This window comes from Pseudorasbora parva, chromosome 25, assembly GCF_024679245.1.
Source record: "Pseudorasbora parva isolate DD20220531a chromosome 25, ASM2467924v1, whole genome shotgun sequence".
NCBI lineage: Eukaryota > Metazoa > Chordata > Actinopteri > Cypriniformes > Gobionidae > Pseudorasbora > Pseudorasbora parva.
In genome coordinates, this window is record NC_090196.1 from 5,639,731 (window position 1) to 5,655,392 (window position 15,662).

At 39.2% G+C, this 15,662-nt stretch overlaps 1 protein-coding gene across 3 annotated transcripts in view; it reads right to left on the bottom strand.

Annotated features, from left to right (window-relative positions):
• Positions 1–15,662, bottom strand: part of rpgrip1l (RPGRIP1 like) — a 38,166-nt gene that overhangs the window by 11,371 nt on the left and 11,133 nt on the right. For 2 of the 3 annotated variants that reach the window (XM_067436010.1, XM_067436012.1), the window contains exons 13-22: positions 15,314–15,493; positions 13,608–13,725; positions 13,061–13,513; positions 8,329–8,468; positions 7,879–8,245; positions 6,062–6,327; positions 5,715–5,804; positions 5,455–5,547; positions 5,230–5,380; positions 2,240–2,310 (exon numbers count right to left, since the gene is read on the bottom strand). In XM_067436010.1, the coding sequence (XP_067292111.1) occupies positions 2,240–2,310; positions 5,230–5,380; positions 5,455–5,547; positions 5,715–5,804; positions 6,062–6,327; positions 7,879–8,245; positions 8,329–8,468; positions 13,061–13,513; positions 13,608–13,725; positions 15,314–15,493 (1,929 nt within the window). The remainder of the gene's footprint in view (positions 1–2,239; positions 2,311–5,229; positions 5,381–5,454; positions 5,548–5,714; positions 5,805–6,061; positions 6,328–7,878; positions 8,246–8,328; positions 8,469–13,060; positions 13,514–13,607; positions 13,726–15,313; positions 15,494–15,662) is intronic. The other variant, XM_067436011.1, reaches the window with a different exon arrangement.

Here is a 15,662-nt window from a genome sequence, read left to right on the forward strand (position 1 = left end):
ACGTTTGAGCTTCAGCAGGAACCAATGAGGTTCATTCTCGTGTTACGCAGCACGTTTGAGCTTCAGCAGGAACCAATGAGGTTCATTCTCGTGTTACGCAGCACGTTTGAGCTTCAGCAGGAACCAATGAGGTTCATTCTCGTGTTACGCAGCACGTTTGAGCTTCAGCGAGAACCAATGAGGTTCATTCTCGTGTTACGCAGCACGTTTGAGCTTCAGCAGGAACCAATGAGGTTCATTCTCGTGTTACACAGCACGTTTGAGCTTCAGCAGGAACCAATGAGGTTCATTCTCGTGTTACGCAGCACGTTTGAGCTTCAGCAGAACCAATGAGGTTCATTCTCGTGTTACACAGCACGTTTGAGCTTCAGCAGAACCAATGCGGTTCATTCTCGTGTTACACAGCACGTTTGAGCTTCAGCGAGAACCAATGAGGTTCATTCTCGTGTTACGCAGCCCGTTTGAGCTTCAGCGAGAACCAATGAGGTTCATTCTCGTGTTACACAGCACGTTTGAGCTTCAGCGAGAACCAATGAGGTTCATTCTCGTGTTACGCAGCACGTTTGAGCTTCAGCAGGAACCAATGCGGTTCATTCTTGTGTTACGCAGCACGTTTGAGCTTCAGCAGGAACCAATGCGGTTCATTCTTGTGTTACGCAGCGCGTTTGAGCTTCAGCAGAACCAATGCGGTTCATTCTTGTGTTACGCAGCACGTTTGAGCTTTAGCAGGAACCAATGAGGTTCATTCTCGTGTTACGCAGCACGTTTGAGCTTCAGCAGGAACCAATGCGGTTCATTCTCGTGTTACGCAGCACGTTTGAGCTTCAGCAGGAACCAATGAGGTTCATTCTCGTGTTACACTGCACGTTTGAGCTTCAGCAGGAACCAATGAGGTTCATTCTCGTGTTACGCAGCACGTTTGAGCTTCAGCAGGAACCAATGAGGTTCATTCTCGTGTTACGCAGCACGTTTGAGCTTCAGCAGGAACCAATGAGGTTCATTCTCGTGTTACGCAGCACGTTTGAGCTTCAGCGAGAACCAATGAGGTTCATTCTCGTGTTACGCAGCACGTTTGAGCTTCAGCAGGAACCAATGAGGTTCATTCTCGTGTTACACAGCACGTTTAAGCTTCAGCAGGAATCAATGAGGTTCATTCTCGTGTTACGCAGCACGTTTGAGCTTGAGCAGAACCAATGAGGTTCATTCTCGTGTTACACAGCACGTTTGAGCTTCAGCAGAACCAATGCGGTTCATTCTCGTGTTACACAGCACGTTTGAGCTTCAGCGAGAACCAATGAGGTTCATTCTCGTGTTACGCAGCCCGTTTGAGCTTCAGCGAGAACCAATGAGGTTCATTCTCGTGTTACACAGCACGTTTGAGCTTCAGCGAGAACCAATGAGGTTCATTCTCGTGTTACGCAGCACGTTTGAGCTTCAGCAGGAACCAATGAGGTTCATTCTCGTGTTACGCAGCACGTTTGAGTTTTAGTATTCAACATCCTGTGTTGAGGATGTGAATTTCCCTGAGCCTATACACAACATAGTTTTTTCAGAGATACCAAATATTTGGGTAATTTTGTGTATAACAATTTCCTCTCTGTAGTTTTAAAGCAGATAAGTTCTTGAAAACAGATAACAAACAGTAGATGAACTGTATTTATTTGTGATTATCAATTGATTATTTTACAATGGTTTCTTTTAAACATGTTTCATTATATGGTTGAGAACCTACGAGCAAAATTCCTTTCCAAGTCAGTGGCAGCAGGTGACATTTATGTGCAGAACAATGTATTAATTTGTAATTTATTTTATTAATTGCTTATGGGCACTATTGCACATAAATATGACTTCAAATGTTTGAGGTTATAAAGAGTTCTGAAAGTCTTTTATGCTCACAAAGGATGCATTAACTTTTGTTTAGAAAACAGTAATAATGTGAAATATTATTATAATTTATAAAATGTTAGTTATTCCTATAATGGTAAAGCTGAATTTTCAGCATCATTACTCCAGTCTTCAGTGTCACATGATCCTTCAGAAATCATTCTAATATGCCCACAAAACATTTCTTATTAATATCACAGATGAAAAAGGTTATGCTGTTGAATATTTTTGTGAAAACCATGATCATTTTATTTGAAATAGAAATCGTTTGCAACAATTTAAAAGTCTTTACTGTCACTTTTGATTAATTTAATGCATTTTTCAGCATTTTTATATTGATTATGCAAAGACACACCTGTTTTTTATGCTGTGTGCTCTGAGCAGGAACTATGCAGTCATCGCTATCATCATCTTCACCCTGTACGTCTGCAGAGAGAACAGAGCATTTTCTTTATTATGGTCAGTTGGTAATAGAGAATGTTACGCACTGGCAGATCATTAGATGGATCATTCCTAAGGAAGGCGCTTGTGAACAGAGTGGATTGTTTATTTTCTTGTCGTCCATCTCTCGCTGTGGTCTCAGCGGCCCACAGAAGGTAAGAGAGAGAGAGATGTTAGACATGAACACTTTAAAGACAGCCTCTTGGCCAAGGTCAACACACATTAACATTTATGTTGTTGGTTGTCAACAGGAAACACATCAGATTATTGGCAGAAGCAAATTAAATATTAATGATTCTCATCTCGTTCGAAAAACAATAGCACAGCTGCTTCCTCATATGAAACTGAATACTAACACTCAGCACTAAGTATTGGTTTACCGAAACATGTGGCTCTACTGAATACAAGTTCTCCTAAGGGCCGAAGCACAGGGGCCTTCCTGCCCACCAATAACACAAGCATGTTTTATTCCAGAAGCACCTTATGTTTGTGGAAACATGGAATCTAATTTGAGTTCAACTTAAACACTGAACCTAAAGTTCTGTCATTATTCACTCGCCTTCATGTCATTACTAACTAGTGTTGTCACGATACCAAAATTATGACTTATGATACTAAATCTATACCACAGTAAAAAAAAAAAAAAAAGATAAGATGCTTAATATGACAACAGAACTTGTTATTATTCATTGTTATTTTTTACTAAAAATTAATGTGGCCAGCATGTTCCTTAGGGTTGGGCATCGTTTTGATTTGAACTATTATTGATCAATTGATCAATTACTATTAAAATTATCTCAATGTATTTTTTGTGTTGGGGGGTTATTGTGTTGCAATAGCTTACACACAGCACAAGGAAGCTTGATTTCGAATGGTAAACTGAATTTAAAAAGTAAACAGAAATAAAATAAGAACAAATAAACAGATTACAAACAATAGCACAAATAAATGCAATAGAATAGAAGATACAAATTAAATAGACTGCTTTATTTTTTCAGGTAGGTCTAACATTCAGATAAGAAACTAAATAAAAAAAATGCATAGTAATTACATTTAAAACAACATTGGATAATGTTTTTTGTAAAAAATTCAATAGCGTACAGATGAAACTATTGAAGTTACGCAAGTTGATCAGTCAAGAGCAGTTGATCGTTTGTCTTTTTGTAGTTTGAATAGCAAATGACTGCGGTCCCTTTAAGACTCACGGACGCATGGATCCTAAACACAGTTCCTGTTCCTCGTTCTTCCTGAACTGTTTGCGACTGTGTTTACGTTAATATTCTTCCAGATGTGCACTGATTATTCTTTGAGTGTATTTAACCAATAATAAGCTGGAAAAAGAAGCAAATGTTTGCACTTGTATCATGTCAGAGGCGGCTTTATTACGGTGTGTGCGCTTCAGATGTGAGCGCGAAATCTGCGGGGATTAGTAGAATTAATTTATGTGCAATCCCGCGCGAAATTCAGAACGATCACACACTAACACTAACACACTGTCATGAGGAAAAGGTCCAGCAGAACGCGCGTTCGCCGTGCTCAGAGGTTAACCGGGCTGAGTGAGAATATGCCGGTGTGTGTAAACTCGCTTTCGGTCGGAGAGGAGAGCGCAGCTGGGATCGATACTGTAAAAACTGAGAATCGTATCGTTTCAGATATTCCAGTATCGATACATATCGAAATATCGATATTTTTGACAACACTATTACTAACATACAGTATTTCTCATTTTTTCTTCTGTGAAATAGACATTCAGCTGTTTTGAATAAAGTCCAAATTGCTCTTTTCCATTAATTTTTAATTGGGGACAAATACTCAAAAATAAAGGCATGCAAATGCAAAATGAGTGCAAAATTTTCAGCAAATCTTTCTTATGCATTTTGTTCATCCCCATTCACATTTTATTAAAAAAACGGCAGCACGAACATTGGTTAAAACATCTACTTTTTTGTTTCAAAGAGGAAATAAAGGATACATTTGGAATGACATGATGGTGAGTAAATAACCAATAAATCAATACACAAACAAATTATTTCAACACTAAACTGATTTTTATATGAATTATTTTATATAATAACTTAATTAAAATACAAACCCCAATTAACCAATTGGAAATCAAAATAGGCCGTTTTTACTCGACATCTTTTTTTAATTATTATATATTTTATTTTATTTATTTATTTTAAAAAAAACTGATGACATGTCTTTTCAGAGTTAGGTTAAAAATAAGTGATAGTTCCCCCAGAAATGAAAATGATCCCATGTGTTACTCCTCCTCAAGCCATCCTAGGTGTGTCTGACATTCTTCTTTCAGACGAATCAGTGAATGACTGTTTCTGTTTTGTAGTCCATAAAAGTGCATCTATATCCGTCATATAACTGCTCCACATGGCTCCGGGGGGTTAATAAAGGCCCTCGGAAGCGAAGCCATGCATTTGTGTGAGAAAAATATCATTATTTAACCTCCGGAGCCGTGTGGAGCAGTTATATGATGGACTTCAAAACAGAAACAGCCATTCACTGCCATTATTAAGCTTGAAAGAGCCAGAACATTTTTTTTTTAATAACTCTGATTGTGTTCGTCTGAAAGAAGAATGTCATATAGATATAGGATGACTTAAAGGTTAGAGTTAATCATGGGATAATTTTCATTTTTGGGTGAACTATCCCTTTAATTAAAAATATCATACACCAATTATATGACCCCTACATTATATATATATATATATATATATATATATATATATATATATATATATATATATATATATATATATATATATATATATATATATATATATATATATATATATATATATATATATTATCCCATTGCATAGGGTAAATGCTTATGTGTAATGTCTTTAAGAATTGTTAGGTTTTTTTTATAACACAAAGTAGACACACCTGTTTGTGGCTCTTGCAGCTCTTCAGAAATCTCAGACTCATCAGATTGAGAGCTGGCGGTGATCACCTGACCCTCAGAGAAATGAGACTCTTCCTCCTCCTCTTCCTCGCTGACAGCAGTGGCCTGTCCTGCCTCCATCACTACGACGGTCTGAGGAACACAGTGTGACATTGTTTATTCCTCAACCCATTTTCCTTTTTCAACTTCACCTTTTTTTAGCTTACCTTTGGCACAGGGATTACAGATGACCTTGTCTCTTTATTATCATCATCGTCATCATCATCATCATCATCATCAGAGGCTGCAGTCTGCTCCATCTTGTAATCATTAATACACAAAATACAAAATACATCAGTAAAACACCTCAAACAAATGGTTCTAGTTAATACTCAGGGTTATTTAAAGCCAACATTTGAGTACTAGTAATAGAGATGCTTGACTTGGCAAACATTACTAATGAAACCAGAGCAGACTTTTCTTTTACCTGTTTTTCAAGCTCAGTGACGTCCACAAAAGAAACTCTTTTAGCGGTTGATTTCGGTAGAGTTCGCTGTCTGGGTTTGGGCAATGGACTCTAGAATGAAGAACAAGAAGAAAAAAATTATATAATTGCAAAACCAAAACAAGCATTCAATATTGATTTATGTAGGGCCCTGGATGCTGATTGGTTGTTACAACGCTCCAACTGTGCTAAAACACCCAATAGGTTTGATAAAAAACACCTGTTGACCACCTACAGAGACCCGTAGTGGGCAAGTATACACTGTTTTATATTCTATATCATCTTTTATGCACATTATTTCAACAAGTGTTTGGGCATGGTTTCAACACCTTTAATGGAAGTTTTGGGCATGGTGTCACCTCAGAAACAGTGGGCTGAGGTATTATCGGAGGGACTTTGACCATCGGTTGTGTCTCTGTCTGTGTTTTCTCCTCGTCTTGGGAAGTCTGTCTCTCTGGTGCCGTCCCGCCGGTGATCTTGGTGTGTGTTGTGGTGATAGCTGAGGATGTTGGAGGGAGGTACGTGAACTTCCATTTCAGCGTCACACTGATTTGGCCGCTGGGGAGTCCAGCAGGGTCTGTAAGCTCAAACATACCTTAAAAAACACAAAATCACAAAACAATATATAAATACTAAAAGCTCTATGCTGAAAAATAAATAAAACTGTAAAATCAGCATTCTTGTCATATTTATACAGCAAACCATATATAAACATCTCTAAAGTTAAAAAAATTTGTTAAATTCTACACTTAAAACTTAAAATAAACGTAATTAATTAAAATTACATAAACCCAAAATGCATTTCTTATTAAATAATTAAACACATAAATAAGCACACAAACAAAACTACACTAAATAAATATAATAAATACAATTAATAAATAAATAATTATGAACATTAGCTTAATTCAAGGCACAGACAAATCATGATTGGCTGTTGCTATACTTCCTATGTCTAGTTAGTAGCAGGTGGTATTTGAGGGTGGGACCGTCTCGATCTAGAAGCATTTTATTTGACAAAAAATGTTATCGCCGCCTGTGTTGACTCAGTAATTTTATATATACAGTATATATAAAGAAAGATTTGCTTTTTTTCTCTTTCTTTTTTTAGTTAGTGTTTAGGACTGTCCTGCAGAGATTAGCTCAAACACCCATCTGTAATTAATCACACCAACTAAAAACAGAGATGTGCTGCAGCCCAGTTCACATGCTATCAGAATTAGACATGTATCTGAAATTGGAATTAATGGTATGTTGATACGAGTCTTCCAAAGTTACCAGGATTGTCTACTTTATCAGGTTAGAGTCCGAATTGCAGATCCATGCAATCTAACCGCTGATTTTGCCCACAAACCATTGCACTGTAGATGAGGACTTCGATTAGAAATACAAATGTGAATAAAACGTTTTAAACTACAAACATAGCGGATGAGAGATACAGACTAAGTAGAGAGGTTTAGATAAAGGGTTTTGAGTGATTAATTATCAGTATCTAACCTGACGAAAAGATATGCTACCCACATTATATTCATCTGCAACAGCATTGTGAACTGAGGGTCCGTGGAGAAAGCGTAACGGCTAACTTGGATAAGCAATCACATTACAGCACTGTCAATCACTGTTTGCGGATACCATAGACGTTATGCCATAATGCCATTAACAAATTCATTCCTGTCACGCAATTGTCCGTGACTTCTCTTATAATTTCTTTTTTTTTTCTAAAAATAGATCCAAACATTTTTGCTCTTAAACATTAGTTTATGTCAAAAATGATAAGTCAATAGGCTGTCGATTCATTAAATAATGATCTGTTTTCCCACAAAAGCAGTAAAGCCTCTCATCCATTGAAATACATAAAAAAATTGGACTGCATGACGCAGTGTTCCTCTATTTTTTTGCTAACCTTGGTGGCTTGCCTTAATGCAGCTTTTCTAGACATTTCTATGCAAGTTTTTGGAACTGGTTGGAGCTAAACTCTGCAGGACATTGGTCCTCCTGGAGCAGGACTTGGAAACCCCTGGTTTAGGAGTAAACTAGCATATGGATAACCTTAAGGCTCACTAACAAGACCTAGAAGATACCAAACTTTCATTTTGATTTAACTGGAATTTGTAAAACTATATCATGAGATATTGTTCGTCCTCACCAGTGATGGTTTCATCATGTGCCAGCAAGATGAGCGGTACTCTGGCCTTCCCCAGATACAGCTGGTCCACGGCATCTAAATCATCAAACACATACAACACCAGAGCCTCTGACCTCAGAAACGCATCGAGGTCAGAGTTCATGGCCACCGGGTAGACCGTGTGATCTTCAAACTGTGGCTCATTGGTGGAGGATATGATTGGCGTATCGTGGTCAGGGAAGTCGTAGAGTTTGTAGATGACATAGGGGCTGGGTTGAGTGTGAGGACCTCTGGATTTGAGATCACAGCATAAGTGTACGGTGACGTTTAGCTCATTTAGATCACCATCCATCAATGATGAGGAACTGGGGACAGGAACCAATAAAGCCTGAAGAAGAAAGTAAAAAGATTAAGTACTTTAGACATGTGTTACAGTAGGAACCCGTGCTCTAGATGTGTTTAAAACAGTACCTGGCTGTCTCTCGTGCGTGTGTTGAGGTAACCAAGTGCTTTGACTCTCTCCTTATAAAGGCGAATGGCTTGATCCATAGGAACTCTCAGTTTGAGCCAGTACTCTAGAGTACCAAACACCTGGATCTCATCTGTAACACCTACAAACAGATGGAAAGCACTTTCTGATAGTTTTACTTTAGGAGTGAAATGAAAGTGAAAGTGATTTAAACTGTCAAAGGATCCAAAAAGGGGATAACACAGTGATGCCATACACCAGGGTTCCTCAAGTCCGGTCCTGGAGAGCCCACTACCTTGCAAAGTTTGGTTCCAACTTTAATCAAACACACCTGAACAAGCCAGTCAAGCTCTTCAGAGTTACTAGAAAAATGCAGGCAAGTAAGTCTGATCACTGGTTTGAGCTAAACTCTGCAGGACAGTGGCCCTCCAGGGCTGGACTTGAGGAACCCTGCCATAGAAGAACAATTATAGGTTCCCCATAGAAGTGATCAGATCTTAAAAGAAACATTTTTTTCTTAGTTTTAAAAACATCTTAATAACCACAAGCACCTTTTATGCATTAAAAGAACCATCAATGCCAATAAAGGACCTTTATTTTTGTGTTATATGAAAAGGAGCAGCTTGGGCATTCTGTTAAACTTCTCTTTTCTGTGCTTAGAGTAATAGAAGTGTCCAATACTGCTCCTGTAGGGCCACTGTCCTGCAGAGTTTAGCTCCAAATTGCCTCAAAACATCTGTCTCGAAGTTTCTAGTAGGCCTATTAAAGTCGCCATAAAATCAAAAACTTTCAGAATATTTTTTTGGGGCTTTTAGAATGAATCTGTTAGTCTTACTGTTATCTTCTGACTTCCATTTTTTTGCGCTTACCCTTTTGACACGTTTCTTTCGCCAAAATATGGCCAAAAGCATTGCACATCTGTGAACATCGATTTGCAAGCAAAAACAACAGATACAACAAAGATTTAATACAATTCCAAACCAATGACTACACCAGCTCGAAATTCAGGAGGAAAACATAAGCCTATGATGCACTGTTTATTTAGCAATCAGTATTTATTTAAATGTATTTGTGCATTAAAAGTAAAATGAAGATAAAGATGTGTTCTGGCGTCTGAGGTTTTTCTTGAACCAATCAGATAAGAGTAAATCGAGCAGCTCATTTGATTGGCTCCAGAAGAAGGTGGACCCGCCTTCCTCCTCGCGCTTGAAAAACTCAGTCAGTGACAGAATCGTGCCAAAACTGTAAACAGACGGAACTGTACAAATCGGTTGATTTTGGGAGACTTTTTTTGCCCTACGCACACAACAAGTCATTTAGACATTTGCAACAGTTTATTTTTTTTACACAAAGGTTGGTTTTACACGGTCAATCTATTTCGCAGTTCCTGACTCTGTTTTCGCACTATATGAATTTCACTTTTGAGTAACAGTAAAATGCTGCAAATATTTTTTTTCTTCCACTTGAAAGGCAATTTACACCTTTACAAAACTTATCTTGGCCATGCAAATTTTATTTACGCTTGCAATCTTATGTACACATTCACAAATCTTACCCTACGCTTGCAATTCTTTAAAGCATTATTTTACCTTTATACCCCTCCACCAACATTATAAACAGACGCTGAAGCTGCGGCTGAAATCGGTCGCTTGTTCACACATTTACAAAAAGACAAAGACAAAGTAAATATGCTTGGGGTCGGTGAATGAAGTCTGGTTTCGCATGAATGTCTCCACAGTAATGGAGAACATTAGACGGAGAAACGATTAGAGGAAAACTGTGGCTTATTCGCTCCTCTGGCTGAGCTGTGATATAAACTTAATGCTATTGGCTATGTTAAAAAAGGGGAGGAGCTGATTGATATGTCCCACCCTGTCTTCCTGTTTCAGTGGAAATTATATTATTGCATGAATACTGCTGTGCATTTCAAGGCATTCCAGTAGGCCTTAAAGACCTCGATTAGCTGGTTCATGTGTGTTTAATTAGGATAAGTGATAACATCATAATATGTATATGTGATAGTATGTATAATATGATAACATATGATATTTATACGTAGATGCCTCATTCGAACGCTCCAGGCACATTGACGAGCCGCCATTTTAAAACAGTCAACACACGTCAACACTTCAGATGCTGTCAATCATCACTCGCATAAAATAAAATAAAAAGAACACTACGCCTGCGCAGCCTCTGTGAAACTCTGTAAAGCCAGTGCGATTTAACTTCCCGAAAAAACGTTCTCAGGTGAGACTGGGGCGTTGTGTTAGTTTAGCAATTATAATGTTTTGATCTACACAAAAACACGTAACATTTGTTAGTAACAACAGGCTTCATGGTTCTTGAATTTCAATTCCCAGTATTCAAGAACTTGAAAACATATGTGAAAACAAACATTGACCTTTGAAAGTGGTATAATTAAACTAAATGTAAGAGCATTTAATAAAGAGAAACTGACATATTTCTGCTGTTATATATAAGCTTTCATTTCTTTCAGTGAGTCTGTTGTCTATTTTTGCCGCGATGCTCGCACTGAATTAAAGCTACGGTGCATAGTTCTTGATTAAATTGACCTGATCAACATGAAAAATAACAAATTTCACTATAAGCTCATTTGGTGCAGTGTTCCTTGTGTTTCACAATCACCACATGACATCCAGCACTGTGAAATAAATAATAAAATACACGAAAACACATCACTGCCGGAAGATTTTGCCCAAACTTCCAAGGCCTGTTTAAAGGGGTACTTCAGCGCTGGGAAGATGAACCTGTATTTAAACTGGGTCATCAATGTAGTAGAAATGTGAAATTATTTTTGAATTTGGTGCTTTCTAGACTGAGAAAAGACAGAAAATGTATTTTTGTCCCATGGGGATGAAAGACTACAATTCCCAGAATGCCTCGCTGCCCTGTGAGGCCATTCCCAAAGCCACCTCCTGGATTACTGTGACTGAGTTGGAGAAGACACTACAATTAAAACCTGAACGTTTCTGTTCAATATGATGAGTGAGTCGCCGCGCGAGTATCACAGCGCTGAGCACTAACTGCAGGAGTCAGATAAATGAGCTGATGAGCTCTCGTGATGAGAGCTGAGGTAATCGCGACTGCACTCGCGGCATACATTCACAACGCGACTTCAGTCTGGTGCGTTTCAGTTTATGCCTTTGCAAGCTTAACTTTCATAGAAATTAATTTGAGAAGTTAAAAGACTTACATTGCTCACCATACCTCCGTTTAAATGAGTGCCTGCAGCTGAGCTGAGCTGTGAGTGTGATCTCCATCCCTCATGCGCGGGTTCAAAACATGCGGAAATGGCTCCCTCTGCTGGCTGTAGTCTTTAGCCTTTGGCCAAACATTCCTCCTATGATGCAAAAATCATCAATTTGCATCATAGGAGGAATTTTTCCAGAAATAAAATGCATAAATCTCTCGTCTCAGGGGGATATGAGGGGGGAAAGCACAATATTTTGAATATACTCCAGGGTTTTTACTGATACAAAGCCATATGCTAATCGCTGAAGTAACCCTTTAAATGAATGATTTCACGGTTCAGCTACGAGTGATCAGCGAGACAAACGCTGCCAAAATGCACAACGGACGGGCGTCTCCATATGCACTGTTTCTCTGCCTTGGCAGCGCTCTGCTGGCGCATGCAGTTTGACATTTGAAAGTTCACAAAGCGCGTTCACGGCCGGCTTTGCCGTTTAAACTGGCGGACGGCTACATATAGCAGCCCATAGAAACAGTCACTAATGAGATATCTACATATACATCTATGAGTGATAAACTCTGCAGGACAGTGGCCCTCCAGGAGAAGGATTAGACACTCGTGTTTGGAACTTCAAAAACGGTAAATACTTTTTTAGTGTTGAGTGAACACTTCCTTAAAGGGTTAGTTCACCCAAAAATGAAATTTCTGTCATTAACTCCTCACCCCAATGTTGTTCCACACCCCCAAGACCTCCGTTCATCTTCAGAACACAGTTTAAGATATTTTAGATTTAGTCCGAGGCTTTTCTGTCCTTTGAATGTAAGTGTGTGCACACTTGCTGTCCAGGTCCAGAAGGGAATGAAAACATCATCAAAGTAGTCCATATGTGGCATCAGTGGGTTAGTTACTCTTTTGAAGCGTCGACAATACATTTTGGTCCAAAAATAACAAAAAATACGACTTTATTTAGCATTGTCTTCTCTTCCGTGTTCCTCAAATAAAGAATCAAACGGTCATGAATCAAGATTCGGCTCGCGTGTCAAACCGGCAAACTGCTGAAATCACGCGACATTGGCGATACGAATCACGAATCAATCTGCTGATTCACGACAGTTTGATTCTTTATTTGAGGTTTGAAAACAAACGCGGAAGAGAAGACAATGCTGAATAGTCGTATTTTTGGTTATTTTTGGACCAAAATGTATTGTCGACGCTTCAAAAGAGTCAAACTAACCCACTGATGTCTCACATGGACTACTCTGATGATGTTTTCATTCCCTTCTGGACATGGACAGCAAGTGTGCATACACTTACATTCAAAGGACAGAAAGGCCTCGGACTAAATCTAAAATATCTTAAACTGTGTCTGAAGATGAACAGGAGGTCTTACGGGTGTGGCACGACATGGGGGTGAGTCATTAATGAAAGAAATTAAATTTTTGGGTGAACTAACCATTTAAATAGCAACCAAAAAAAAACATTTTGGTCAAACTAAAATGTCAGAAGACAGTCTAAAGACTCACCCACTAACTGAATGGTACCAAACACCTTCCCATCTCGTTCCAGCAGTTGATTTAACCTGAGCTGACCAGCGGCCACCGTGCGGAAACTCAACCCCTCGGCGAGCTGAACCTCCACGGTAACAGAGCTGGTGTGGAGATAGTTCAAAAAGAGCTCATCCACTCTCACGAGATATTGAGAAGTGAAGCGGTACGCTGGACGGGCACCTCGAACCACAGCTGTGGACTGCAGCTCGAAGTCGTAGAAGGCATATGTGCAGAAGGTGGACGGATCTTTGTCCTTTAGACTTTCTACAGCTTCGGGAGCGAACTGCGCTCTTCCCAAATGAATTTCCAGAAGGTTCTCACCACGAGCCAAGTGGAGGGGTCCATCGAACTCATCTGTAACGTCATCACTGTTTACATCAGGTCTGAAAACATGGGTCTTGGTTCCATACGCAACGTCTTTCAGCTGGGCTGGAAGGACACAGGAATAATTAGTTTTAGTAAGCACATCTGTTAGTTTGGGCAATATCAGGAATCTGAAGATTATATTTGGATGCAGTTAAACCTTCAAGTTTCTTTATCTTGGCAGCTCTCATGTCCAGAAGCTGAGCCAGCTTCTCCGTCTTTAATTCATATTCAAGTTTCAGATCATCCATCGTGCGAGTGACCACTTCAACTTCAGCCTTTAAAAACATTGATGTTTAAATACAACCGCCATATGTGAGCAATATATATGTATATAGAGAAGAGCAAACCCTTAAAGTTAAAGGGATACTTCACCCAAAAAGGAAAATGATCCCATAATTTACTCCCTCTTAAGCCATCCTAGGTGTATATGAATTTCTTCTTTCAGTAAAACACAATCAGAGTTATAGTTCCAGCGGAAGAGTGACCTCTGACCTATGTCATGCACACTCTTTTCCCGTAACTAGACTTGAATATGGCTATTACAGGAAACCCATTATTACAGTTTATAAAGTTATAAATATGGATATGTGTAGTGAGGTTCTTTGATGAAAGGAAGGAAGAAGACGGGTCGGCTTTGACTGGGACTCGCTCTCTTTATTCAGTCTTTTCAAAACAAATAAACACACGTGGGTGTGTGATAACTCAGTTTCTCCACGATGGATTGCTCCTTCTCAATAAGACTCTCTGTGTCAGTCTCTCAGTTTCTCTGCTGTGCACGCAAAGTCCCAGTCCAACTCTCTCTCCCGACTCTCTCCCTGCCAATTACTGCAATCAGAAACAGGTGTTCCTCATCTGTGCTTGACCTACTTACCTGCCGCTCCGCTCTGAGCTCTCTCTCCCGCTGCAGACCTCGCAGAACCACGCCCCCTTTGCCACAATATGTCTCTTAAAAAAATGCATGGCTCCGCTTTATAAGGCTTTTATTAACCCCCTGGAGCCGTATGGATTACTTTAATGATGGATGGATGCACTTTTTTGGGCTTCAAAATCCAAGTTAGCCTCCACTCCCATTATAAAGCTTGGAAGAGCCAGGATATTTTTAACATAACTGATTGTGTTCGGCTAAAAGAAGAAAGTCATATACACCAAGGATGGCTTGAGGGAGAGCAAATTATGAGAATTTTGGGGTGAACTAACCCTATAACATGAAATTAAGTTTATAACCCAGTGTTGCAGTCGAGACCTGCTCATTTGAGTCCAAGTTCAAGCTGAGACCTTAGTAGGTTGAGTTTGAGTCAAGACCGAGCACAGAAGAGGATCATGTCCGAATCCAAATGCTCCCAAATGCTCTTGTCTAAGACAAGACCAAGACCCAGAAAACATGGACCAAACAAGACTCAAGACTGTTCCATACTGTGGTGTATTTTCAAGAGATAAAATGTTAACTACCTATTTATCCTCTGGGAATCGATTGAATTGTGGAAAGTGTGTTTCATACCAAAATTGAGTCTAATTTGGAGCAATTTGCAGTTGATTGTGCACCTACTTTTGGGGCTTTTTTTCACCAAAGACACGGATGCTAAAGGTTAATTTAATCCTCTTGACACATTGACACATCTATTGTTATTTTCTATTATTTCTGAAAGAAATAAAGTTAACCAGCAATAACACTATTGACTTTAGAGCAGGTTTGTGTTGGTCAATGGCTCAGTCATTTTTAGTTCCTCAAAATAGCAACGTGCCAACAATGCACCTAAATACACCTCGTTTTCAGACACCCATAGGTGAACAGATGAGCTTGAGTGCATTTGCTATCAACAACGTGAAGCCATTTCGATTTATCAGTGCAAGAATTGCTCAAACCTGATAGTCTTTATTGATCTTGTGTTGGAGGATGAGCATGTTCCTGGTCTTCTGCAGCTCTTGGATGGTCTCAGCATGAGTAGCCTGCAGTTCCCTCAAAGATCGCTCCACGTCCCCTTTCAAATCTTCATCCACCTTCTCCAGGAAGCCAAGCTCTCCACTCTTCTGACTCCTACGAACCTTACACGGTCATCAAGACAGACAAAAAACAATGAGAATATCTATAGAAGAAATATGTTTGGCTGTACACACTACTGTTCAAAAGTCAAGGCTTGGCACAATTCAGAATTGAACTGGAAATGACTCCCAAATTCCAATTCAATTTTTGACTTTGAAATGATGTAAAAAA